This window comes from Lycium ferocissimum, chromosome 2 (genome assembly GCF_029784015.1).
Source record: "Lycium ferocissimum isolate CSIRO_LF1 chromosome 2, AGI_CSIRO_Lferr_CH_V1, whole genome shotgun sequence".
Classification (NCBI taxonomy): Eukaryota; Viridiplantae; Streptophyta; class Magnoliopsida; order Solanales; family Solanaceae; genus Lycium; species Lycium ferocissimum.
Genome location: NC_081343.1, coordinates 70,177,012 through 70,203,253, shown reverse-complemented (window position 1 = coordinate 70,203,253; position 26,242 = coordinate 70,177,012). Strand labels below are relative to the sequence as shown.

The following is a 26,242-nucleotide window of genomic DNA, read 5'->3' as shown; positions in this document are numbered from 1 at the left end:
TGGTTTGGTGTTTAAAAAATCCGAACCAACCCGGTCCATGTACACCCCTACGTGACACACAAAAGCCTCCAAAATATCCCCATCCCCCAAACATGCAGCAACTCGGGTTGTATCCCTATCACATTTGATTTCTACCAATACCACACTATCGATAAATTTAACATAAATGGTGCATTTATCAGGGTCATACCCTAATTCTTTCACACAATCAAGCAATTCAAAGTAACAAAATCTATCTAAATCCATACGTGTAAATTCGAGTTACTTGTCCACCAACGTAGGGTTTTTTTGTCGGTCGTTAAATTACCACCATGGTAAAATTGCAAAGTAATCAGTTCATAAGACATATTTCCACTGAAAACAGTACAAATACTTCAATTTCATAGTCAATGAAATACACAACAACCAAATCGGCATTTACATTTTCAAGCATTTACCCGATCATTTACACCGTGTAAATTTGCGAAGAAAAATTAAAGACGCAAAAAAAAAAAAAAAACCTAGTTCTAATCGCACAATACAGAAACAAAATGAGACAATGGACTAACCTTTTAGTAGCACAGCCGATTTTTGTCCTCCAAACGTCAACAAAAAACCCAACTTGGAATCATCCAAGTTCAGACAATCACCAACACTTCGATTAAAGGTTTACGATGAAGAAAAACTAAAAAAGCGTATGAAATCCGACAATATTGAGCAGGTAAACTATAAAAATATATGATTTAGGACGAATATTGAACGATTTATTGTTTTGTCTTTGTCGTTTGATTTTCTACATTTGGGCGTCTGATGTGTGTGGGTTTGGGTGGGTTAGGGTGATGAAACGGGTTTGGGGGTGTTAAAATGGGTATGGGGGGTTAAAAATGGGTTTGGGTATTAAAATGACTTAATTATGTTAAATATATTATTATGACGTGATTATAAAATAAATTAGTTCATTTAATACGTGGCTTCATCTGGGCGAGTGTGCCCACGACATTCAACGATTGGGGGTTTTGGTCCGTCGAGGGTAGTTTAATTCGGTTTACTAAGTTAAGGTGTGTAATAGGTCGTTAGTATAGTTTAGGTGTGATATCGACTTTTCGGGTATAGTTCAGGGGGGTTTTGATGTATTTTGCCTTTCTAAGTTCCTTGATTATCATGACTCATGAGTTCATCGTTGCGGTGCAGCCATGGATTATTATTATTTTTTTTTACTTTTTGGGACTTGGTAACCCGTGACCTTGAGAATACAAATATAACCTTTGAGCAGTGCTCCACTCAGCCTATTATGATCATGTGTTCATTTAGTTAATATTAGATATATTTTCAGAATTATACACACAATATATCGAGATTAGTCGAGTGACCATGTGTTCACGTGACCCAAAATTTACACACAAATTCGCCCCTGCATATAGCGATAGAGACACCCTTTAGTAAAACTTATCGCGATACCGGCTCCCAAAAAAAAAAGGCTTTCTTATATATGTGTGTAATAACACTATACCAAAAGAGGCTTTTAGTGGCAATATATTTTCTTTTTAGCGGCAATAGTTATTGCCACAAAAACATTTACCAGCAATTGGTTAATGCCATTAGATCAAAGGTCGCTAAAGCCTTTAGCGGCATTTATTGTTAGGGTTAAAGTTTGGTATTGCCGGTAATAATTGATTCTAGAATATAATTAGCGGCAATTAAGTTATTGCCGCAATTTAATTGCCGCTAAAAGCATATTCTGTTGTGGTGTAATAGCAGTTTCAAAAATTACATGTATACATGCAATAGGCTGACAATACTTAAAACTAATAAGGATTTTACAGATCTGAAAAATGTATCCCATTTTCCAATTTGATCTTGCTGAAGCATATTAAAAGGGATCATCTGAAATATGTTTTTCTACATAGAAAATGGTAATTCGACTAGATAAAAGACTTGATACGAACTCGTAATTCGTAATATTACGATTCAAATTGTGATATTATGAATATTTAGCTGTCCAAGTTAGGTCACCTTAAGCCTTTTTGTCTAATCTTATCAATAAGACTAAAACAATCAGATAAGTTCAAAGTAGGCATACCAAATAAGACACTGAAAAAAATTGAATCCTTTGATCATGTGAACACCGAGCCAATTTGCGATAATTAGCCGCTATATACTTCCTTTTTTTGGAGGGGAAGGCTTGCTGGAACTTGTGGCAAAACTTGTTCGGTTTGAAATATTCACACTAGATATTATAATAGTAATAGATATTTGGTATATATTTTTATACAATTTTTTTTTTATCACTTATGCATGATTATTAGCGTACATTCTAACCTCATTTTAACACTTAACTATAAAACTAATCCGTCAAAGTAATGAATGTGCTCAAAAGCACCCTAAAGCATGAAAGGAAGAACAATATATATCCAGTCCAGCTGCTTTAGCGGGTGCAAAATCTATAACAAAAATTGAGAAAATGTTGTTGATATGGTATCATATAAATATCGAATGTGAATAAATGCGATTTGTTGTTCAGATAGTTGTTTTTAAAAAAAAAATCAAATAACACTTTAGCCAGTGATAACTAGACAACAATTTCTCTCTCTCTCTCCTATTTCAAGGGAATGTAGAAGACTCCACTGAACAATAATGTCCATAAAATTAGCACTTCATGTTGATTAGGAAGTCGTCTCCAATTGGACCCGGAGCAGAATAAATGGACTTTTTGCTCAACAAAAACGCTATCGGATGATAACAGTATTTATCTATCGCGTGTAACAGCAACAATGATAGTACAAATTAATGGATGGGAGGAAACAGGGATGAAATTATCGAATCTTAATCAGAGATTTTTTGTTCGAGCCTTCTGGTTTAGTACTGGACGTTATGTGACGAAGTTTTAAATTAGTTGAATCAAGAATTTCAAAAATCGAATGCATAAAGGAGAAAAAAAAAAAACACACATTGGTAAACATTGCACCTTATATTAGTACCAAGAAGAGTGGGTCGACATGTTTATTTTGGATTGATATTGCAATTTAGAACCAAAGTCAAAAAAAGAATATTTTTACAGTCATTTTCAGATAAATGGCACACGCACAACGAGTCTTTGAAATGGCGAGTAAACGCCAATCCACTAATATTGAAAATAAAACATTTTTGTGATGCTTGAGTACGTTGAAAATTTTTTTTTTTTTGACATTTCTAGTAAGTCTTGCAAGTTGGGATAATAGTGAGGGATGCTGAAAAATATGGCAAATTAATTAAGAAAATATACAAACTAAGTCTTGGCTGAGTTTTGTTCTTCTTTTCGGTGGGTTGGTCAAGATTCCGATTTATGAAACTAGAAATGACTTCAAAATTCAAAAACATCGGCTGTTAGATTGAAGGTTAGTGCTTCTACTTTTCGTCCTCTTTCTTTTTTCCTTTTTTCCTCTCTTTTAATAATAATTAAGGTGTTCAAGACCGCTTCTTGTGCGATGCGACAATTTCCAAAAGCATTTGTAGATAATGAAGTTCAAGGTCAACCGAGCCCCACATTGAAGACATAAAACTTAGATATATGCGTGAAAAATTACTAAAAATTTCAATAAATTTTATATTTTGAACTCACATTTTAGAACTACAATGGGTTCGGAGGTAATAACATAAAGATTTTGTACCCGTCATGTTTAATATATCATTAGATCCGCTTGCGACTATTCTATCGAAAAGATCACTACTGTTTAGCTATCAGCAAAGGTATTGGATACGCACCAAAACTTGGATAAGTCAAAAGTGATTAGCTAGCCTTTTTTTTGTCTTTGGTGAAATTTGAACCTAGATCATCCATAATTCTTATCTCACTTCCTTTTTTTTTAGGAAGAAGTTTCTACTTTTAATGAGCGACTTGTTCTATAGAAATGATCGTTTGGTCTCAAAGACCGCAAAGAAACTGAGAGCACAATGGAAGACTATTTTGTCAAAGTCTCGAGTCTTGGAGTACACTGCACAATGCACAATGAATAGTATAGTGGAGCATGGAAAAGGAATAATTAAATGGTAATGTGCAACATATTACTAGGATATTTTCACACTAATATTTTAGGTTAAAACTAAAAAAAACCATTGTAAGTCAATAAAAAGTTTAAGGCTTTTATTTAAGGGAGAATAGCAATTTTGGAGCCTCAATTAATGATAAATTCTGTTTTTGATTATTACGATATATGATTCAAAGACACTTAACCTTCAACTAATTAAAATGTATTTTTGATCCCTTTATGTAGAAAATACGTTATATTTGAACTATTTTTAAAAGTATATTACCCTCAAATATATAGTAACAATGCAAGCTTAACATAATACATTGATAATTAAATAGTGGAAGGATTAATAATTCTAAAAATTTGTAATATTCATAAGAAAGTAGATCAAAAGTGCATATTTCAAGTAATTAAATATTAAACGTACTTCATCAGATATCACAAAGATTAAAATTAAAATGATCTCTAGAAACTTTAGAGATCCATATTTAACTAATATTCAAGTTGTTCAAAATGTTATATTCATCTAAACTTTTGAGCTCATTTTATTTGAATATTATAAAATTGATTTTTAAACATTTTTCTATATTACTTTTTAAGGGTGAAACAAGAAACAAAAGTTATGATTACCGTGTGGAAGCAAGACTGACGGCATAACCAATTTTAAGTAAATCCACCACTAATTATAGCCAGGTGGAGAAAAATGATCAGAAAAGGTTAAGCGTAATCATATTATTAAACTAATCAAACTTCTTTTTATCCCAAAATTTCAACATACTTGAGCAAAAGGTGTCACTTCTCTCGTTTTTAGATTTCCAAATCTAGTGCGATTTGATTAGCAACAAATTGTCAATTTGGATTAAAGGTTTATTATGATATAAACGCAGATAGAGGCAGCTGATTTCCATAACTTTGCTTATTCAATTCCCAACCATCCAAAAGTTGAAAAACATCAAAAGAACCTTTATACATGTCTACCATAATTATTTCGACTTGTTTGGTTAAAAAAAGACAAAAGTCATAGATAGCCTCCAAACTTTGCCACATTTTTCTCTGGGGTACTTAAATTGAAGGTTGTACCTATTGGTACCTAAACCCTTCTGAATTTGTACCATATAAATACTTTTTGCTGATGTGACAAAAAAAGTGAATCACACTTTCCTTGAGCGCGTGACCCACTCTTAAATGTTATTTATTTATTTATTTTTTGATTAAAAACTCACCTCTTTAACTTTAATTAAATTTAAGAAAATAAAAAACATTGGCCCCACTCTTCCCCCTTTCCCCCTTGCGTCAGTCATCTCCCCTCCTTCCCTCTTCGTCTTCTCCAGTTCTGTCTTCTTCAGTTCTTCTTCTTCTTTTTTTTTTTTTTTTTTTTTTTTTTTTTTAGTTTCTTTATATTTTGTTTATAAAAATTAACTTAAAAAAAAGGAGGAAGACAACTGGATCGGTCTTACTCCTCAATTCCTCCATCCAACTATTTTCCCATCCCTCCATTTCCGGCGAAGCTCCATTTTTTCCTTCCTTTTTTTTTTTTTCTCTTCTTCTTCTTCTTCTTCTTCTTCATTATAACACTTCATTTCTTTTAATTATTTATAGAAAATTAATTTGTGAATTGGATGTTATTTCTTACCACCAATTTTTTGTTTTTTTTAGATCTGAAAAGTAGCATTATCATCTTGTTCACCGGAAAAAGTGGAGATTCATCATTACTATGACTCTTTTTTTTATTCATCATTAAAGGTTGGTGGGTCTTGTAAAGACATTGATAGATCTAAATAAGAGAAGAAAAAGGGAATAAATTATTGGTGGGGTGAGGGGATAGCGGTTGGGGGTGGTGGTGCGGCAGCGGCGGCTGGTTTCTTTTGCAGTTGGGGGGGGGGGGCGGTTTGTATAATTTATTTTTTAATTATTATGGTGGACCCACAGCCACGTGTCACGTTTTCATTTGATAAAGTTATCACGTCATGGAGAGTGTAATACACTCTTAATTTCTTGATTATTGTGAAAAAGGTACCTAATAAGATCGAATTTGGACTGGTTTAGGTACCCATGGTATAACCCTCGATTTAGGTAATCAGGAGAAAAAATGTGACAAGTTTGGGCTTTATCTATGACTTTTGCCTTAAAAAAAGAATGACAATAATCCTATATGAAAAGTGAGACGATTTTTTAAGTATGGTGGTTAATTTATTTTTTGAAAGATAAATATTAACTCTAGAGCTAATAGCACTTTTACTCCTCAAAATTTTAATTTTAATTCTTATTTCTTATGATAACTGATTAAGCATATCTAACCTTCAATTACTTGATATGCCTTTTTGATTCACAGATTTTCAGAATTATGAATTATTTTACCATTTATTTTCCGAAAGATAGATATTAACTATAGAGCTAATAGCACTTTTACTCCTCAATTATTGGTAAATTTTAATTTTAATTCTTATGATAACTGATTAAGCATATCTAACCTTCAATTACTTGAAATATGCCTTCTTAATTCACAGATTTTCAGAATTATGAATTATTTCACCATTTAATTAGCCATGTGTTATGTTAAACTTGTATTGTTACTTCATATTTTTGCGAGTAATAACTTTTAAAAATAGTATAAAACTATAAATATAGCATAATTCATACATAAAGGAACCAAAGGCATACATTTTAATTAATTGAAGGTATGCATTGAGTCATATATTATGGGGACAAATTCAAAATTTACCAATAACCGAGGGATCAAAATATTATTATTCCTTAAGACTATAAATACTTAGTTATGATAAAGTCCTTTCTTAGTTCCCACGTATGTAATTTTATGACTAGTTTCTGACTTTCTTTATTAATTTGGAGAGTTGTTTGTTTCCTTGACATAACGTATTAATGTCAAGTCATGCAATTATAAGTATCTCACTGCAACTCAACTCTCTTCCAAGTTGTCGACAAGTATAGAAGCAAGTAGTAGCTAGCCTGTAGTACTCACTTCAGTTCTTAACAAAAGCTGTACAACAACATAAAATTTTTGAGAAATCAACGTTCAGCATCTACTGATCTAAGTCGAACGTCTCCTCTCACCTGAAAATATATTCAAGCATTGTGTAAAAGTGATACTAACAACTCCAGTATCATAGTCTTTGGTATCGATATAAAAGTGTCATTATTAGGAGAGAAAAAAACACATATTAATGAGACGTAGCTATCACTACAAAAAAGCATCCCCAAAACCCCCCCAACTGTTTGCGTAGACAAACTTACTATAGAAAGAGCCATTAAAAGAATGATTTACACAATTAAAACCTACCACCTGTGAAGGGCTTGGAACAACCCCGTTCCGGGAGGCTACCCCATTTTAGGAGGCCTTCTTTTTTGTTTATTCTCGCGATCCAACTCATAGCAACGATCTGCAACTGCTCTGAGAAATGCAGGCTCTTGAAACAGATTTCACAAGCATCGACGTCTTGTGATTTCCTGTCAGTATTTTCTCAGTTGACGTTTTTACAGCCTGCAGTTTTATGCTTTACTTTGGAATAATAGCTTTAAATTACTCTTCTTTCACCAAAGATAACACTGGAATCCCTTTGGTTGAAAAACTTGAACACTTCACTCGCAGCTCATCACCCACCTCAAAGTCCCTCTTTGCACCAGACTGCACCAAATAGGAAAAATTTCATTGAACTTGGAATTAGGATCTCCAGTTGAGATAAACAGGAGAAATTCTATTATGAACATCTAAAAGTGGTGCAATGCAAAATAAAACCTACTAGGACCATCATAATATTTACTACGGCTTTTGTGACTATCAGATGGTCAGACAGAGGTGGATAAAAGATTTAAACTCTAAGGGTTCAAAATTTAAGGTTTTTAACTGTGAACCTATTCTATTTTAAAATTATGGGTTCAGACACTAATTGGTGCAGTTCTAATGAATTTTTACATATAGATTTATATTCTACGTCGAAAGTACCGGGTTCAGATGAACCCACTGCTATAAGGCTGGATATGCCTCTGCTTGCAGAGCAGAGCAACGACAAAATAAGAAAAGAATGGCAAATATTTTGACCACCACTTGCAAATAAGGCGTTTCACATAAAGCAGACTTAACGTAGAAAGTTGAAAACAATAGAGAACCTTTGACACAGTAAAGTCAAACATACCTCAAAACGATACATTCCCCGAATTCCACCACCCAAATCAAGCACCAAACCAAGGGCGCGAATTTGATGCACTTTTGCTGTTACTTTCATACCAAGCTTTAGTTTATTAGCGCTCATAGGGGTCCCAGACGTAGCATCATCCTTATCACTTTCATCATCACTTATTAAGTCAAGAATGGCATCGTTGCCTCTTTTGGACTTCTTAACATTTCTAGAAGAAAAACCAGATTCCGAAAGTGAGGACGATATCCTTGTCTTATCATATTTAGAAGCACTTTGAGATCCATTATCACCTTTTGAATTCAGACTACCACTTTTTTCCTCCTCATCGCACTCGGCTGCACTTCGGATTAGAACTGCTGGTGTAGCGGACTTCAATCTTGAATCATTTGTTTCGGGTCCCGCAGTAGCACCTTGTTTTTCTTGCTCATTGGATACATCCTCAATGGCAGTCCAAACATTGACCTCTTGCTTAGTAGGGAGAACGGGTTCATCAATAGAAATGCCCGTCTTGGATTTAGGGCTAGGCTGGGTGGCTTTTAGTGATAACTTAATATTACCACGAACGTCCTGTCCTATACACATTAAAGAAAGCTGCTGTCCCACAGATACCACATCTGAAACTCGGGACACCTAATAGTAAAAAGACACAAATTAATCACAAAACAATAACAAGGACAATATTAGCTATTTGACTTATGTTTGTAAAATAGCTTTACAAACTATAAATCTATGCATGACTTAACAATTTTTACATACCTTTGCTGAATGAAATAATTTGAGAGGAACCACAGAAAAAATCTATGCATGACTTACATAATTCTAGTTAATTTCAAATTTTCAAAGAAAAAAAATTCACTTGCCCTTGAAAGCAAAGATATACTAATCACAGAAGTCATGATTATTTCTGCAAATAGTCCCAAGCTCTATTTGCAAGGTAGGGGTGAGCAATTGCAAATTAGTAAGGTAATATTGACTCTTGTAGAGTGGGCACTATGACTGAGCGAGTTAAAAAAAGCATTAAGTTTTAAACTGCTAAGATGCTTGGCATTATAAAGTTTTGATCCATCATCCATTACATTGAAAGAGTTGTCATCACCCAAAATCAAAAGAAACATAAGCTCACTATGGTCCTTCACAAATAAATCCAACATTTTACAGGCTACTAGGTGGTTACAAGTACAACGTACTAATTTCGACCAAAATATCTGTAAACCAACAACACTTAACTTGTTTACTCATCCTTAACCATACTGCACATATAAGTGATAGAGAGAGAGGGAGGATGGAGGAGGGAGGAAAAAGAGAACTTACTGGTTCGTGTGACAATTCTGAAATATGTAAGAGGCCCTGTTGTCCACCATTAAACTCCACAAAGGCACCGTATTCTTTAACAGATACAACACTACCTTTATATACACCTCCAATCTCAATTTCACGCCCAATTATAAAATCAACCTGTCAGCAATAAATTACAAAAGATGAATTTGGTTGGTCAGAAACTTTTCAAGGATGGAGATAAGCCAAAGGAAAGTGAAAAACAAGGTATAGAAACACCTAGCACTTGAGGAACTTTCACGACAAACCTTTCTAATACCTAATTCACCATTCTAACTGATCTGTTCTCCTTACTTCGGTTACATGATTGTGCTCAATCTCTAAGAAACAAGTTACATGCTAAAACAAGAGGCAGTTTTTCTCTAAATGGACAAACAGTGGGCCAAACAAATGCAATTGCCATCTAACTGAACGAATAGTAGGCCATCAGAGCAAGACTGAAGTCTTAAGCAGAACCTATGGCAAGTAAACAGAAGGCTAAAAGAAAATTACCTTCTCCAGTACTTTCTCCATCACTGACTGATTTTTTGCAACTATAGTAAGTGTTCCATCACCAACCGAGATCCGTGCACCTACATTATGAATCAGCAAGGAGAAATGAACGCAATCTTAGGAGCGACAAAGGAATTAGCTGGAGAAATTAAAAATGAAAGAACGCCATCACAAAATGTTTACATATGAAAATGCAGTGTGTGGACTGTATGGAATGAAAGGAATCAGAGGTGCTTTGCGAGCAAACAATGTGGTCTACAGAAGTTCAAGATGAATTGTCTAAGTCTTTTTTACTTTTGGTGTAAACAGGTAGTTTTAGTTCAAACAGAAGATATTTTTGATGTTTTGGAATTACTGTAAGAGGAAGATCATGTAAGGAACAAGCTGTAAGATGTAACTTTTTTAAGGGGGACTACACATTTGGATGCAGTATACCTGTGGATATATAGATTAACTGTTACCATTTTCAAAAAAAAAATGTCTCTACGTATGTTTATCCATTGAAACTTAACAAGGCAAAGTGATAATATAGATAAGCAATATGAAGTAAAGAAAAACTAATTCACATTCAGCACATTAAAAGCCAAAATAAGTAATTTTGCAACAAGTTTTAAGGAAAGAAAATTCTGCTTAAAAAGTCAAGCAGCTGTGAACATTAGAGCTACATCAATGCTCATAAGCAAGAGAGAGTGGAGTGAAAACATTACCAACCAACCTCACGTCAAAGTGACCCAAAGTGACCAGGTAAAACAGTAAAAGAAACAGATAACTCAAAATGCAAACTGTTGACTGCACCTGATTCATCTTCAATTTTCCTCCTCAAAGCGCCAACAGGACCAATGAGGCGACGAAGCGCTTCGTTGCTGTATTTTAACGTAACTGTATTTGAAATCAAAATATAAGCAAAGGAGACATGTCAAATGAAGCAGAACTAAAAAGTTTAGAGAAATCTAAGATCAATGATTAAAGGTACTTACCTAGCCGAGGAGAATATCTGTCATCCTGAATGCGTGGAGCACTTATCTCATGCTCCATATGCTCAAGGATTTGAAGCCTCCCCTTAAGTGCAGGATGTAGAGACTCACATATGATATCCAAAGGAATTCCAGCAGGTTTTATATCTAATTGTATTGCAGTTATTCCATTACGGGTACCAGCAATTTTAAAATCCATGTCACCCAGATGATCCTCCAGACCCTAGAAAGTTACTTATTCAAGTTAGCAGAACTCACATCAAATTTAGAGGAAGACAGAGACCAGCCTTAGACAAAAGAAAATCCGTCCCGGAGAATCTAGTCATTTAGTCAGTCCATGACTATCTCTATAATGCAAGGGGTAAAGCTTCAACGAAAGCTTCCCCTGAGGATACAACTTAAACCAATAAGTCAGAGGAAGAGCAGTAATGTAGACTACATAAGTGTTGATGGTGAGTAAAGTTTTGAAGTTGATAACTCTGTTTACATTTTTTTTTTTTTTTTTGATAACTCTGTTTACATGATTTGCAGTTTCCATGACATTAAGGTTTTATGAGCATATAGTTCTGGTATGAAGTAAAATGTATTCATGTAAGTCCAAGTAGCACATCGGCAGAAAGACAAGGTACAGACTGGGAGCTGCTAAAGTTGATGCATAAACACACAAAACCAAGCTAGAACATGAAACTAATGGAGACACTCAACAGCGCACTCCATAATATAAGTTTATACCAAAACAAAGAAGAGCAGCGTTTTTATTAAATTTGGTGAAATCCTAGAGGAAATAAAAGGCATAATGAAAAGTCTAAAAGTTTCATATTACAATCATTAAGCATGCAAGAGAGTATTGGTTGAATAGTAGATACACTTCTTATAGCCTAGGCCTTCAGTGACTGGATGATTTCACAACTTTAAAGCACATTTTCAAGGTGACCAAAGAAATTGGTCTTACTCCAGTAGCCGGTATTTGATATGGAGCAATATTGAGTTACTATTTGAATTGCAAGTTACTAACAACAACAACATATGTTTCTCCGAAAAAAAGAAAAAAAAAACAACATACCCAGTGTAATCCCACAAAGTGGGTAGAGGTACAGACCTTACCCCTACCTAGGAGGTAGAGAGGCTGTTTCTATAGACCCTCAGCTCGAGGAACGAATTGCAAGTTACTATCTTGACAAAAAGGTAATAAATCCTAACATCCACTTTGACTACTGAACAAGGTCAATTTTACCACCTAGCTTACAGAATATTTACAAAATCTTATCTGTTTGTTTCTTCATCCCTTTGAGGACATTCATTAAAAGATGCTTTCTTTTCCCTTTTGTTTGTCCCCTTTACTGAACTTCACAGAACTAAGACAAACATGCCAAAAGATTGAAACAACAGTTCTCACCAGAATATCAGTTAATATACGATAATCCTTGATTTCACCAGTTGATCGGTCAACTTCACTAATAAGCCCCACCGACAAACCTGCTACATGTTCTCTTAGTGGAATGCCAGCATCCATCAAAGCCATGCTGCCTGCAGCAACCAAATAAACAGCAAGCACAGTCTTAGATCAGAGAAATCTGCTTTGAGATTTGTCCACTAAAAATCGTGAAAACGCCTGACTAACATTTGTCAGATTGAAAAACCTTGAGATCAAGCAAATTGAGAAATTACCTCCACAGACGGTTGCCATTGATGTCGAGCCATCGGATGCCATGACTTCAGAATTTATCCGGACTGCGTATGGAAAATCATCTTCAGGAGGTAATACAGCAAGCAGAGCCTTTTCAGCAAGAGTGCCTGTAGAAGATTAAACACCAGTAACAAGAAAATGATTCACAAATTACCCTGGTGATGCTATCATAATACAAAAAAGTAACATGAATATAAATTTGATGAGCAACAGATTTATCATCAACTAGCTGCCCATCTTCACCAAGCAGATTAAATTGGGTGATTATAAACAAAATCAGAACTCTAACTACTAGATCTTTACCAATGCAAAAATGCCTATAAGTTAGCTATATGGCAAGGCTTATCACATACGAGGCCACAAGAACTTGTGGCCAAACGGTTAGATCGCCTTTTGAGTTAAGCATCATTAAAGCACAATTTCTGAAAGGAGGATAGTAAGGTGCATAAGTCTGCTCTTCACAGTTGCATTTTCATCCTTTGTTTACTTTTTGGAGTTCGTAGCAAATGAACAGAAAGATCAAGAAACCCAAAAGATGATCCAAGTGGAGAGAGGTTCAAAAAATAGAACCAGTTATACGAGATAATATAAATATTTATTAATCAGACATATAGAAATAACGCTCGCAACCCTGCCCCCCTACTTTAAGAGCTTGCACGAGAGAGAGAGAAATAGGATCTACTCTCTTTTTTCCTTTAGCCGGTATTTGGTTTTACATGAAATAAGGAAACAGCAATAAAACAAGACAACTAAGGTTAGTGGGAAAAGGGAAGAGAGTAGATCATTAACATTTCTCTTCCCTCGTGGTCTTGTTTGTACAAAATGGCATAAACATTTCCACATATTGAGGTTGATTACAGCTGCAATTTGACATTCTAGTATTAAGGTCTATTTACAGCTTTCACTAACCTCAGGAGCAGACCATATTATAAACCTGCAAACCAAATAGCTTACCATGACCAACTTCACGCCTATTCAGACCAGTTCGCTTGCCAACTTCATTCGTACAAAACGGTGGAAAACTATAATGCAGCATGAAACGCTTGCTTGAAGGACCGACCAGCGAATCCAGACGTTGAGCATCCCCAGGGGCTCCAAGGGTAACAGTGCAAAGGACCTGTATAAACATCCCATACGAGAAAATGAAAGGCAACAAGATTACATATTTGCATGTGATGATAACCCTAAATCATAGTACACCCTGTATTCTTCGTGAAAAATGAATGTACTAACCTGAGTATCCCCTCTTGAAAAGATTGCAGATCCATGCAATACAGGTAAATTACCAGCTTCACAGTACAAAGGCCGAACTTCGTCAAGACGCCTTCCATCCACTCTAACCCCTTCCGAAATGATCCTTCTGCGAACAACCTGATGTTGTCAGAAACTTGAGGAGGTTACCGTCACGAAGTGATAGTCAGAACCTTAGTTTAGGATGTAAAAAGAAGCCCAAACAAATATTCCTCGAAATGCAGTAACTGAAGATTGAATTCTTTATTTAGAATGTGTCGATGTTCGCTAATGGACTTATAACTCCAAAACACATGCAACCTACTATTAACCTATTATAAGGGAAATACACACTAGTTTTAAAAAGATCATATGCATAACCTAGAAGGCCAATCATTGACCATGTGTTCCTCTGCAATCAACAAAAGGAAAAGAAGAATCAAAATTCTGCTGTCCTTTGATGATGTATAACAAAATCTCAAAACCGGAAGCACAAAAGATAAACTTCAGCATCTACAAGCATACCTGCTTCCTCACTGTATCAACTGTCTTTGGTAGAATTTTTAGGCCTTCATCATCACCTTCTTCCTCAAGGACTCTTTTAACGTCCTGTGTGATTTTTTCTAAAGCTTCTCCACGCTCAAACTGAGTTAGAATGGAAAACATAGTATTAATGAGATGGAAAGAAGGTCCCTGCTGTCTTTATCAATAGACTATATAACATGAATAGTGAAAAATAGTGAAGTCCCCAAATTCATCTTGCACTAAGAAAATACGAACCTTTCCATAAGTAGGGTCTGTAAAAACAGCTTCTATAGGTTCTTTGGCCAAATTCTGAATTTTCTCAAATGTTTTTTCGGATACCATAGACAGCTTATACTCTTTCTTCTGCTTACCAGCTTTAGCTGCGAGTCTAATTTGAGGGTCAAGATACTTAACAGCCTGACTATTCAAAAATCAAAATTAGTTGTTTGCAGTAGCGGTGCAGTAATGACAAATTGATAGCCAGAAATCTCTCACCTCTGGATGAGCAAGTCTCAAAGCAGCTTCCAAATCCTTTTCAGAAATTTCACGAGCTTGGACGTCTATCATCAAAGTTTTATCCCTCGTACATGCATATACCAAGTTAAGATCACTGATGCTAAGCTGCATGACATCCAATATGAAGACTTTAATCAAGGGGAGGACCACAACTACTGTTGAGCATAATTGGCATCAGAGTCAGCAATTAGCATAAGAGATATTAGTAGTTGGAGTTGGAGTTGAAGTGGCTTTTTGTTTTATTATCTTAATATGTCGTTCTTCCTAATACTATGTAAGAGAAGTGCTTTGCCTAGTATGCAAATTCTTCGAAAAAGCTTTAGGTTGTAATAGAGAAGCTACAACCTCTGCATAAGACCCAAAGCTCCAAATTCTTACACTTAGTTCAACCATCTGCCAGTAGAGTGTAAACATGTATGGCACCTAAGGATGTGTCCTAACTGTCAAAGAAGTTGGAATAGACTATGGGAGACTAGAGTTCATATCCAGCACATGTAAAAAGACACTAGGTGATTTCTTCCGATCTGTCAAAGCAGTTACCCGGTACCTTTCTTTTTTTCTGATAAGGTTACTCGGAACCTATAATGGGAGGTAACAGGTACCGATGAATTAGTCAAGGTGCATTGACCTAGACACCGCCAATATATCTTTTGAAGAAAAAAAAACTTATGTGTGTTATCATGCTTGTTTTTTTATAGTTATGTGTGTTATCATGCTTGTCCCCTATAACAAGCATGTGATAATCACACGAGGCACCTCAATATGGTAGTCGCTCTCTTTTCTCCTTTTGAATGACTTCAAAAGTCATGTTGCTTTTTTTTTTTTTTTAATGATTGAGAAATTCGTCTGGAGTCACCCTTAAGACCAACCACAGCCTTGGAAACTAGGGGATAATGGCCCGGCCCCTCTACCCTTCTCCACTAAATACCACACTTAGTTCGCATGGCACGGGGACTGAACCTGTGACCTAAGTAACAAGTCCCTCAACCTTTGCCCCTTGAAGCTTCTCTTACATGGAAAATGTAAATATCCAGAAAATCCGTGTTTCTCCACTTGGTTTCGCCTTCAGCAGGGGTGAAAGTTAACACTATATCCATGTTTATGCAACTGAGATCTTCGCTGCTAAAGTTCTAAAGCGATTTGTTTAAGCTATGTCACACACCAGGATATCAAGGTTAACTGAAGGTAACATAATTTTTACTCCTGATATAAACTGTTTTCAAAATCTCCATCAACTTGGCCCTTACTCTAAAAATTTTCAGACTTTGCCTAAAAAAGACAACAAGAACAACAACATACCCAGTGTAATCCCACAAGTAGGGTCTGGTGAGGGTAGAGTGTACGCAGACCTTACCCCTACCGTGGGAGGTAGAGAGGCTGTTTCCGATAGACCCTCGGCTCAGAATATTTTTCCTAAAAATGAAATTCATGCTAAAGTTGAACGCTTAAGTTCTCATGATGTCAAAGTCGTAACCGCCACCAGAATGAAAGTCGCCTTGATGAAATCGGAAAAGTCTTAATGTAATAAATTTATCCTGAGGATGCCAGCTAATATAAGACATTACCTCATCCATGCTTGGATTTACAACAAATTGACCAGAAATTCTTCCAATACGTATTACTCCAATTGGCCCGCCCCAAGGAATATCTGACAACATTAGAGCAGCGGATGATGCATTTGCTGCCATTATATCTGGATCTTGTTTCCCGTCAGAAGAAAGCACACTTGCCATTATCTTGGGAGGAAAAAAAAAAAAGTAATGAGAGACAGAGAAGCTTATAGCCCTCAATGAGTTCAAACAAAATATTACTAGCAAGTTTACTGCAATAACAAGACGCCAGCTTACCTGCACCTCGTGGTAAAATCCAGATGGAAAAAGTGGTCTTATGGGTCGATCAATAAGACGACCACATAAAAGTTCACGTTCTTTTGGAGCACCCTCTCTCCTCATGTATGTTGTCGGAATAACACCTTGAGCAAATTGTTTCTCTTGGTAATCAACCTAAGAGAAGCAAAACATTATCAGAACTCAATGAACAAAAGCTCACAACACTTATTTACAAGCAAAATATATAGGAAAATGGAGACGGTACAAAAGGCATGGGAGAGAAGGAAAACGAGAAAAAGGGAAACATGGTCTAATCTGCTACATGGTCTAATCTGCTCCAAGACGTTGAGTCATAAATAGTACTCCATATAATGTGCAACACCAATTATTATCAATCCATAAGCCACTCTATTGTAATTTGACCTCCTATTGCCATTTGTATTGCCACATATTTCACTTCTCCAACATTACATGAAAGCAGCAGAAACTCCTAAGTCTTTCTGTCTGTACTATCAAGCTTGCTGCTTTAACTTTCATTAGGTGAAACACCAAAATGCTACATACCAAAATCTCGAAAGAAAACGTTGGATATCTTGGCCCTATGTTAGAGCTTGATGTCAATTCTATGAAAGCTAGAGCAATAATGCAGATTGAGGGTGTGTTTGGTATGACGGAAAATGTTTTTTCTTTTTTCCCTTGTTTGGTTGCACTAAATATCAATATCTTGGAAAATGTTCTATGGAAAAAGATTTCCTCAAAATAGGAGAAAATGTTTTCCTTAAAAACACACCAACGCATCCCCCAAGCCACCCCCCACACCTACCCCAGCTACCCCCCCTACCTCCCCCCCCCAACCCTACCAGAAGTTGCGCGCAAAATTCAAAAACCTCATAATGTTTGCTCTGAATATATGCAAATGCTCTTAAAATGACATTTTCCAACTTAAAAATGAGTAGAAAAATCACTTATTTCCCGAAAAGACATTAACTTGGAAAACATTTTCCGTCATACCAAACACACCCTGAAGTTATGAAAAGTAAACCAGTTCAAAGAATCAAGAAGACTTCTGCAGCTTCACTTCCTTCAAGCAAATATCTTCATTTTATCTATAAGTCTGCCTTTTAACTTTTTTTTTTTTTTTTAACGTGATGTTGCATGCAAGATAAGGCTGCGTACAACTGACCCTATGGTCCGGCCCTTCCCCGGACTCCGCGCATAGCGGGAGCTTAGTGCACCGGGCTGCCATGATGTTGCATATTCAGAGCCTTCATATGAGCAGTATTTATTAAAAGAAAAAAGGAATTCAGAAATGTGGTGAACTACATACTGTAAGTGGCAAAAAATCACGAACTGCATCGCCTTTAGATGAAGCAACAGTAGATAAAACCTTAGTCTCTTCCATTGCTAAAATTACAGAGCCATTAGCAAACCTCGCAATCTTTCCAGTTTCTAAACTAATTTTGCGTGATCCAATTTCAAATTCCTCAGTAAATGTTTCTAGAAACTTCTTTCCAGCTACAGGTGTATCTGTATCAGCGAGTGATGGTGACGTGGACGAAGCAAATCCAAGACGACCACTACAGATTGTACGGAAACCAAATCTTGGCCATGTGAGGACGTGAGGTATGTTACAGAGAAGTGGATTTACTTTGTTTCTTACAGACGCCATTATTATTAGAAAGTGAAAGGGACAAATGGGAAGTGAAAAAGGTTTTGTAGGGTTTAAGGTTTTTTCCTGTTGTTGTAGTCACTGTAGGAGGCCTGGGGTTTTAGGAAACTCTATGAACCGGTGAAAACCACCGGTCTAATAACCCCAATCGTGACAAATTGGGAGTGGCCTTTTCAATAAAACTAGTAAAATTAGAAGAAGAAAAAAAAAAGAATATGCTACAAAAGTCTCTAGAGCATATAAAATTTGACTGAGTATTATTTAATTTCGGATTTCCTAGTCATTTTTATTTTTATATAATTAATACTGACATTATTAATTATATGAGTAATGTCGGTATTAATTATATAAAAAATAAAAACGACTAGGAAATCTGAAATTAAATAATACTGAGTCAAATTTTATAATTTTAGAAAAAAGTGACAAATTTGCTCCTATACTATATAAATGTCCGTTTGAATTAACTAAGTGTGAATAGCTGATAAGTTTTAAGTAATTTTTTTATTTTTTGGTATAAGCTTTAAGAGTTGAAAAGCATTTTAAAATGACAAAACTGATTTTATAAATAAGCAGCTACTGGTTTTGATAGAAATGCTGAAACTGCTAATAAGCAATTGATGTGCTTTGGTAAAAAAAAAAATGTTGATAAGCCATTCTTTTGTTATAATGATTAAAATAGTTTTAATTTCTTTGCAAAGTATTTTAAATTAAAAGTGTCTCTGTAAAGAAAAGGAGGAACAACGGATACAAAGTGAAGAAAAATATTTTAAATTAAAAAGTATCTTTGTAAGGAAAAGCATGAATGATACAAAGTGAAGAAAAACGTTAGGAATTTTGTTTTGGGAAAGATAATTTGATGATTAGAAATTAATGATAAATAGTAAAATATTTGTTCAAATCAAAAGTGCTTAGAAACGAAAAATCATAAGTTGGGGATAATCAACTTATAATTTTTGGCCGATTTTGACTTATAAACACTTGTTTATATATTTTGGTGTTTACCAAACATAAGTTAAAAGTTATAGTAAAAGTTAGAGGGGTAAACTTGAACAAGTTTTACCTATTCTTTTGACACGTAAAATCCAATCATTTCGTTTTGCTATAACTAAAATAAATACAAGACTATTTACTAAGGCATGAATATGAATGAACTCAAAGAATAATAGATAATAAAATAATTCAATTCAGGATAATACAGGGATAAATTGGCCATTTACCCCCATTTTTCATAAATCAATCCCTCCTAAGGCTCCAACAAAAAGTGTGTAAGGAGCCATTTGAATCATGATGATTTTAAGTTGAAGTTTTGTTTCGACATGCAATTCGATTTTTTTAAGTTGTATTTTTTCTTTTAGACACAAAAAACCCCAGAAGCTGTGAAAACCATTAAAACTTTCTCAACTCTTATACAATCTTACCAAGTGAGCAAGTCATAATTCATAATAAAATTAGTAAGTCACTAGAAGGTCTTTCTAAAAAACACAACATCAATTGATCAAACTTTAGTTCAATAAAATGAAAAATTGAACATGAGTTGTAGTCTAACTACTCTGTAATAATCCTCCCACATGATTCGTAAGAGTAAATTTATTATAAATATACTACCAACTTGTAGATCTTTTAATATTTGATATAAATACTTGTAAATCTATATCTATCAACCTATGAATCTATTTTTATAAAATATAAATTTATGGATCAACTTTTACATTTAAAAAATGTGAAATTATGACGTGCCTTTTTGGATGATTACATGTCCAAACCCTACTAAATACAAATGGAAAGAAAAGAAGATGACTTGGTGGTGGAAAATTCCAAACGAGTCCAAAGGATTTATTAAAAAAGAAAGAAAATAAAAAAGCAAGCGTCGAGGCTAGTCGTGCTCGGTGGACACACACAATAGAGAATTGCAAACACAAAAAAGTGTTATGCTCAAACTCTGTTGTTCCGCCATGGCCGGCGTTGCTTCTTTTATCTCATCTTCATCTGCTTCAGCATCTTCCATAGCTACCAAAAAGCTCTATTTTCAAGTCAAATCCAATCGGCAGCTCTTCAATAGCAGAGTATCACTCACAAGTCGAATCCCCAATGCCTCCATTCGATGCTTCGCTTCAACAGCTTCATCCAAAATCCGTGTTCAAAATCCCATCGTTGAAATGGATGGTAAATTTTACTGCACTTGAAAAACACATCTTTAATTATTCATTTACTAACTCTGTTTTTTTCTTTAATTTTTTTGGTAGGTGATGAAATGACTAGGGTTATATGGAAAATGATCAAAGACAAGGTATATTTATTGCTAGCTTTTTTAATATACTCCATCTGTCACTAAATGCATGTCATATTTCACTTTTCGAGAGTCAAACTACTGAACTTTGACCTACGTTTTAACATATATTTTTTCCACCATATTGATATGACAAGTATTGCAACATATAATTATTTTCGTATAGTTTTTGAATATCTATATTGTGGTTTTAAACTATTGAATTAATCTAATCCAATTTAGCTCCGAAAATTAGTCAAATTGACTCTAGAGAAGCGAAACATGACAACTAATATGGGACGGAGGGAGTATCTTTTAATTTTGTTTTGTCAATTTTCTATCTCTTTCTTATTCTGCTTCTAAGGTTTATCTTTTAACCTTTTTTTTTTTTTCATCTTCTGGTGGCAGCTAATATATCCTTATCTAGAGTTGGATACAAAGTATTACGATTTAGGTATATTGAACCGTGATGCTACTGACGACCAAGTTACTGTTGAAAGTGCTGAGGCAACTCTGAAGTAAGTTCAATTAATTGTTGTTTTTACTTCCTTCCCTATGTTTCACACTGAAAAATGCACTGCTTTAGGTGATCAAATTTTGTTTTTTCTCCTTCAGAATTGACAACTTATAATTTATTAAAACCATCAGTTGAAGTGGATTAATGTATTGGTTTGAGAAGTTATCTATCTTTATCTTGTTGTTTTTGTTGTTGTTGCAAATGCTTCTGTATTTCACACCAAAGCTTGTTGTAGTCAAATTGCAGTTAATTGCTCAAACCATTATTGTTCCAATTGGTTTATAGTCTTTGATTGTGCAGGTATAATGTTGCTGTGAAATGCGCTACTATAACACCTGGTCAGTTGTCTTTTTTTCTTCTTCCGGTTTTAGATATGCTTTTAAGAACGTTTAAAGGAGAGGAAATAGCTGCAAAATATTTAAATAAAAAGGCTCATGCTTTACTTCAAGTGTTTCATTTGAATGATAGTTTTCCAATTCACTTATGTCTCTCTCAAGGATATTTGAGAGTACATGGGATTACATGGAAGGTCGGCAAATTGCACTACCACATTTTCTAATTCACCAACTGTTGATGTTTCAGATGAGACCAGAGTCAAGGAATTTGGGCTGAAGTCTATGTGGAAAAGCCCCAATGGCACGATCAGAAACATTTTAAACGGTGTGCATGCAATTCAATTTGTTAGTACTTAATACTGCAATGACAATATGTATGATGTGCATCCATCATAATATGATAGCGTTTTTCTCTTAATGGGCATCTTATTAATGCAGCAAGGAAACCTTTCCTCATCTATAGATGTTATTATGTTAATCTCATAAAATGGTCTTCACCTTCATTCTACCCTGTTTTCTTATTTGTTAGGAGTATTCCAGAAGTAGCTGGTTCCCGTTCAAGCTTTCTTCTTGTAAAAAATAGGAACAAATAAATAAATAAATAAATAAATAGATGCGATACTTTTCTAAGTTCGTTTTCCTCAATTGCTAGAAAGATGACACTTTCTGCCTTCAGGTACTGTTTTCCGGGAGCCTATTCTATGCACAAACATTCCCAGGATTGTTCCTGGTAACATTTTCTTGATCTACTTTGTGGTATAAGTCCAATATCATCAGTCTCTTCAGTACTTAACTTCTGAGATCTGCAGGCTGGAAGAAACCCATTTGTATTGGTAGACATGCTTTTGGGGATCAGTATCGTGCCACAGATGCAATTATTAATGGACCTGGAAAGCTCAAAATGGTTTTTGGTGAGCTAATTGATTTCTGTCCGTATTTATTTCATGAGGCAAAACGTACACATACAAAGCATACTCATGCTAATACTCATTTTCCATATTTTTTTTATTTTTTTTTTTTTTGTTTTCAGTGCCAGAAAATGGGGAAGCCCCAATGGAACTGGATGTTTATGATTTTAAAGGTCCGGGTATTGCACTTGCCATGTACAATGTTGACCAGGTTCTTCTTCACTATGCTTGGATAAATGATTATGTTATTTCACTTTCAAGCCTTTTCCTCTCTCTTGTATACTTATTCTTTTTCTTTGGTGAAATTTGCTAGTCAATTCGAGCGTTTGCTGAATCATCAATGTCAATGGCATTTTCAAAGAAATGGCCTCTTTACTTGAGTACAAAAAATACAATTTTAAAGAAATATGATGGAAGGTATCCTTCAATTTATGCTGGTCTAATCATATCCCTTCCAGCCCTCAGAAAATTTCCCCCTCTTCCAATTGAAAGGGGGGACACTGCTTTGAATCTTCAAGAAATATTTTTTAAGAGTTTAGATGAATTATTCATATGATTGTGTCAGGTTTAAGGACATTTTTCAAGAGGTATACGAAGAGAAGTGGAAGCAACAGTTTGAGGAACACTCGATATGGTTGGTTCTCTATTAGATTGATGAGCATTTTTTGTAGTTTATTTCTGGAAAATTGTGGCATTATTGGTCAAACACTGTCACTGGTATATAGGTATGAACATAGACTGATAGATGACATGGTAGCTTATGCAATAAAAAGTGAGGGTGGATATGTTTGGGCATGCAAGAACTATGATGGAGATGTCCAAAGTGATCTGCTCGCTCAAGGTGATCCTCATGATTGTACTCTGTGACTTCATTCTGTTCTTCTGAAATTCATGTCTTAGTTGAAGATTTTGATTTGGTGTGAGGATACAGTTACCATATCAACTAGTTAGAGTCTAACTAAGTCTGTCTTGGTTTATGTAGGATTTGGTTCTCTGGGCCTCATGACTTCTGTATTGGTTAGTATCTTCCCGTTAAGCTTTCTTTATATCATATCACACCCATTGGTCTTCTGTATAACATAATGTATCTACTCTGCAGTTATCTTCTGATGGCAAGACATTAGAAGCTGAAGCAGCTCACGGCACAGTAACCAGACATTTTCGGCTGCATCAAAAGGGTCAAGAAACTAGTACAAACAGTGTTGCTTCTATTTTTGCATGGACAAGGGGACTTGGACATAGGTGAGTTGCTGCTATTCCCTAACCCCTTGTTGCTTTTACTAATTGTAAAATTTTGTTCATTGATACATGGGACATCCCTCTGTCCCCCTGCTCTCTACACAGATGCGTGCACACACTCTAGAGTGCTCTTCTCTTCTTTCCTGAATTTCTTGGGGTTGGGTGAGGTTGCATGTCTACCTCAACAATAATACATTTGCTTGCCCCATCATGTGACTATTACTAAGAGTAGGTCGAATGATGAACTTATTGCCTTGCTTGATTTCATGTTGGCACTATAATTCGAGAGGCAAAATGGATTCTGTACAAATTTTGTGTTACTCCTGTGTCCCATATTGTGGGTCATGGTTACTTCTTTCCACATATGAAGAAAAGTTAAAAGTTATTCCTGCTCTCCATTTTTGCTCCTCATAAATGAAAGAACTCTCCCTTGAGCAAGAGGTATACCAGAAAAGTTTGTGTTTGAGGGAAGTTGAGGAATAAAAAGGCCTATTGTTGTTATGGTGACACAATTTGGTCACTCCAAAAGCAAACTCAATACTGGTTATATTTTACTTTTACGGAAGTGGACGTTATCTGATTTGGCAGAAAAAATAAAGTTGGCTTTCGCCTTTTAATTCCTTATGTATGAGATGGCATTTCAAGGAGGAAGATCTTAGTTTCTTCAAATGAGATCCTTGTGGGGAGCTGTGTTGTTTCTTAGCAATGATTTTCAGCTTTAGACGCACCACTCAATTATATTTCCTCGTCAATTTTTATGGTATCCTCATTTCAATGGATCTGTCTCTCAATGCCTGAAAGTACGCACTATTCTCTCTGCAGGGCCCAGCTTGATGGGAACCAAAAGTTGTTGGACTTTGTTCACACACTGGAAGCTTCTTGCATTGGGACAATAGAGTCCGGGAAGATGACTAAGGATTTAGCTATATTAGCTCATGGACCCAAGTAAGTGATGGTTTCCGTTTTCAGTGTCATCTGCACGGAATATATAGTCCTGCTCTTGTTCTTTACTCCACACTTGGAATTTCTGATATCTCCTCTAACTGATCATAAACCTTCACCCTATTCCTGGGTACGGAAAGGACGGGGTCGTCCTTTTGGTATTTGGTACTCAAAAATATTTCATGGAAATGAGATTATTCTGGACAAGGACTTATTATGTGAACAATAAATTCTACTTGATTAAAATAAAATATGTGAACAGTAAATTCTATAGTCTAAGGCCTCATTTGTGTTCATTAAGATTAAGACGTCTGAATCTGAATGCACATCTGAATGATTAAGATGTTGTGTCTAGATCTGAACACTAAATGATTAAGATGGTTTGTTTTTCAACATCTGAATGTGCGTAATGTATTTATTTAAAGATAATAAATATATACAATTCAAATAAAAAAGTAACTAAATATTAAAAATAAATATATATCTAATAATTGAAATTATTAATTGATAAAAAATGAAATATTTATGTTCGCTAATGATGGCGGAGATGCTTTGTAGTGGTGGTGATGGTGATCGTTTTGATGATGGAGATGCTTTGTAGGGGGGTTAGGAGGGTGAGGGTGGTAGTTGTTGACAGTGGTGGTTGGGTGGCTGGGGGTGATGGTGGAGGTGATGAGTTGGTGGGGTGATGGGGTGGGGTTGGAGGGGTGGAGAGTGGGAGGGTTTTGGGGGTTGACAGTAGTGATTGGGGTGGTTGTGATGGCAGAGGTGGTTAGTGGTGGTGGGGGGGTGGATGGTGGGGGGTTGGAATGGTGAGGGTGGTGGGGTGGTGGGAAGGGTGAGGTTGGATGGGGTCGTTGACGTGGGGGTGGAGCCCGTGGTAAAAATTATCCATACAAATATAGCTCTCAACGATAATAAGACTTTATTCAAGATCTTAATGATTAAGACCTATTCAGACTAAATAAATGGTTAGATCTTAATGTAAACAAATGCACTTGATGGCCCAAGGTCTGAACCATTCAAATTCAGACCTCAGTTGCAAACAAATGAAGCCCAAGTCACCTTGAGCAGTTCTATGAAGAAGTTTTTACCTTGTTACTGATAATTTTTTTTTATGAAAAATGTTTTTGACATTAAGACTTGATTCAGTTAGCAAGATAAACCAAATGAAGAGGCGTTAACATGAATAGTCTGTGACTTTTCTCTCAATTATAGTGAAACTGAATTTCTGAGTAATTATACGTGTGCAGGGTATCAAGGGAATTCTACTTGAACACTGAAGAATTTATTGATGCTGTAGCACAGAAACTTAAAGAGAAGCTTCATGCCACCACACCTGCTTAAATTATCACGGATTTTGTGTGGTCATGAGAAGTGAGAACACAGAAGATGTATGAGCTGAAGGAGATAATGAGCAGCAAATCATCACGGATCTTTTTGCTTCCTAAACATAACCTTCACTGTGAACATAACTCTACGCACTGCCCATTGACATTCTTTACTCTAGTTTTTGTAATCGTTCAGATAGGAAATAACAGGTATTCAAGGGGTCCATGCTTACTGCTCCTCAAAGGGCCGTGTATATCATCTCGTTTGAATTGGGATCCTTAAATAAAAATCCATTTTTCGAGTCCA

General features: G+C 35.5%; 2 protein-coding genes across 2 annotated transcripts; one reads left to right on the top strand and one right to left on the bottom strand.

Moving 5' to 3' along the window:
- Positions 1-6,893: 6,893 nt before the first annotated feature.
- On the bottom strand, positions 6,894-18,548 carry LOC132047222 (polyribonucleotide nucleotidyltransferase 2, mitochondrial). Its single transcript, XM_059438187.1, has 16 exons — positions 18,056-18,548; positions 16,747-16,902; positions 16,465-16,635; positions 14,879-15,004; positions 14,639-14,800; positions 14,384-14,503; positions 13,862-13,999; positions 13,583-13,745; positions 12,610-12,735; positions 12,338-12,468; positions 10,945-11,164; positions 10,763-10,846; positions 9,968-10,047; positions 9,452-9,595; positions 8,138-8,770; positions 6,894-7,629 (listed from the first exon to the last, which is right to left on the bottom strand). Exons 1-16 carry the CDS (start codon positions 18,395-18,397, stop codon positions 7,525-7,527), a joined length of 2,901 nt encoding a protein of 966 aa, XP_059294170.1. The 5' UTR covers positions 18,398-18,548; the 3' UTR covers positions 6,894-7,524.
- Positions 18,549-20,229: 1,681 nt separating this feature from the next.
- LOC132047221 (isocitrate dehydrogenase [NADP]) lies at positions 20,230-26,242 on the top strand. The gene is made up of 15 exons (XM_059438186.1): positions 20,230-20,560; positions 20,641-20,684; positions 21,072-21,181; positions 21,481-21,518; positions 21,763-21,840; positions 22,192-22,245; positions 22,325-22,426; positions 22,546-22,634; positions 22,737-22,840; positions 22,989-23,057; positions 23,149-23,264; positions 23,406-23,440; positions 23,523-23,665; positions 24,485-24,607; positions 25,858-26,242. Exons 1-15 carry the CDS (start codon positions 20,326-20,328, stop codon positions 25,949-25,951), a joined length of 1,434 nt encoding a protein of 477 aa, XP_059294169.1. The 5' UTR covers positions 20,230-20,325; the 3' UTR covers positions 25,952-26,242.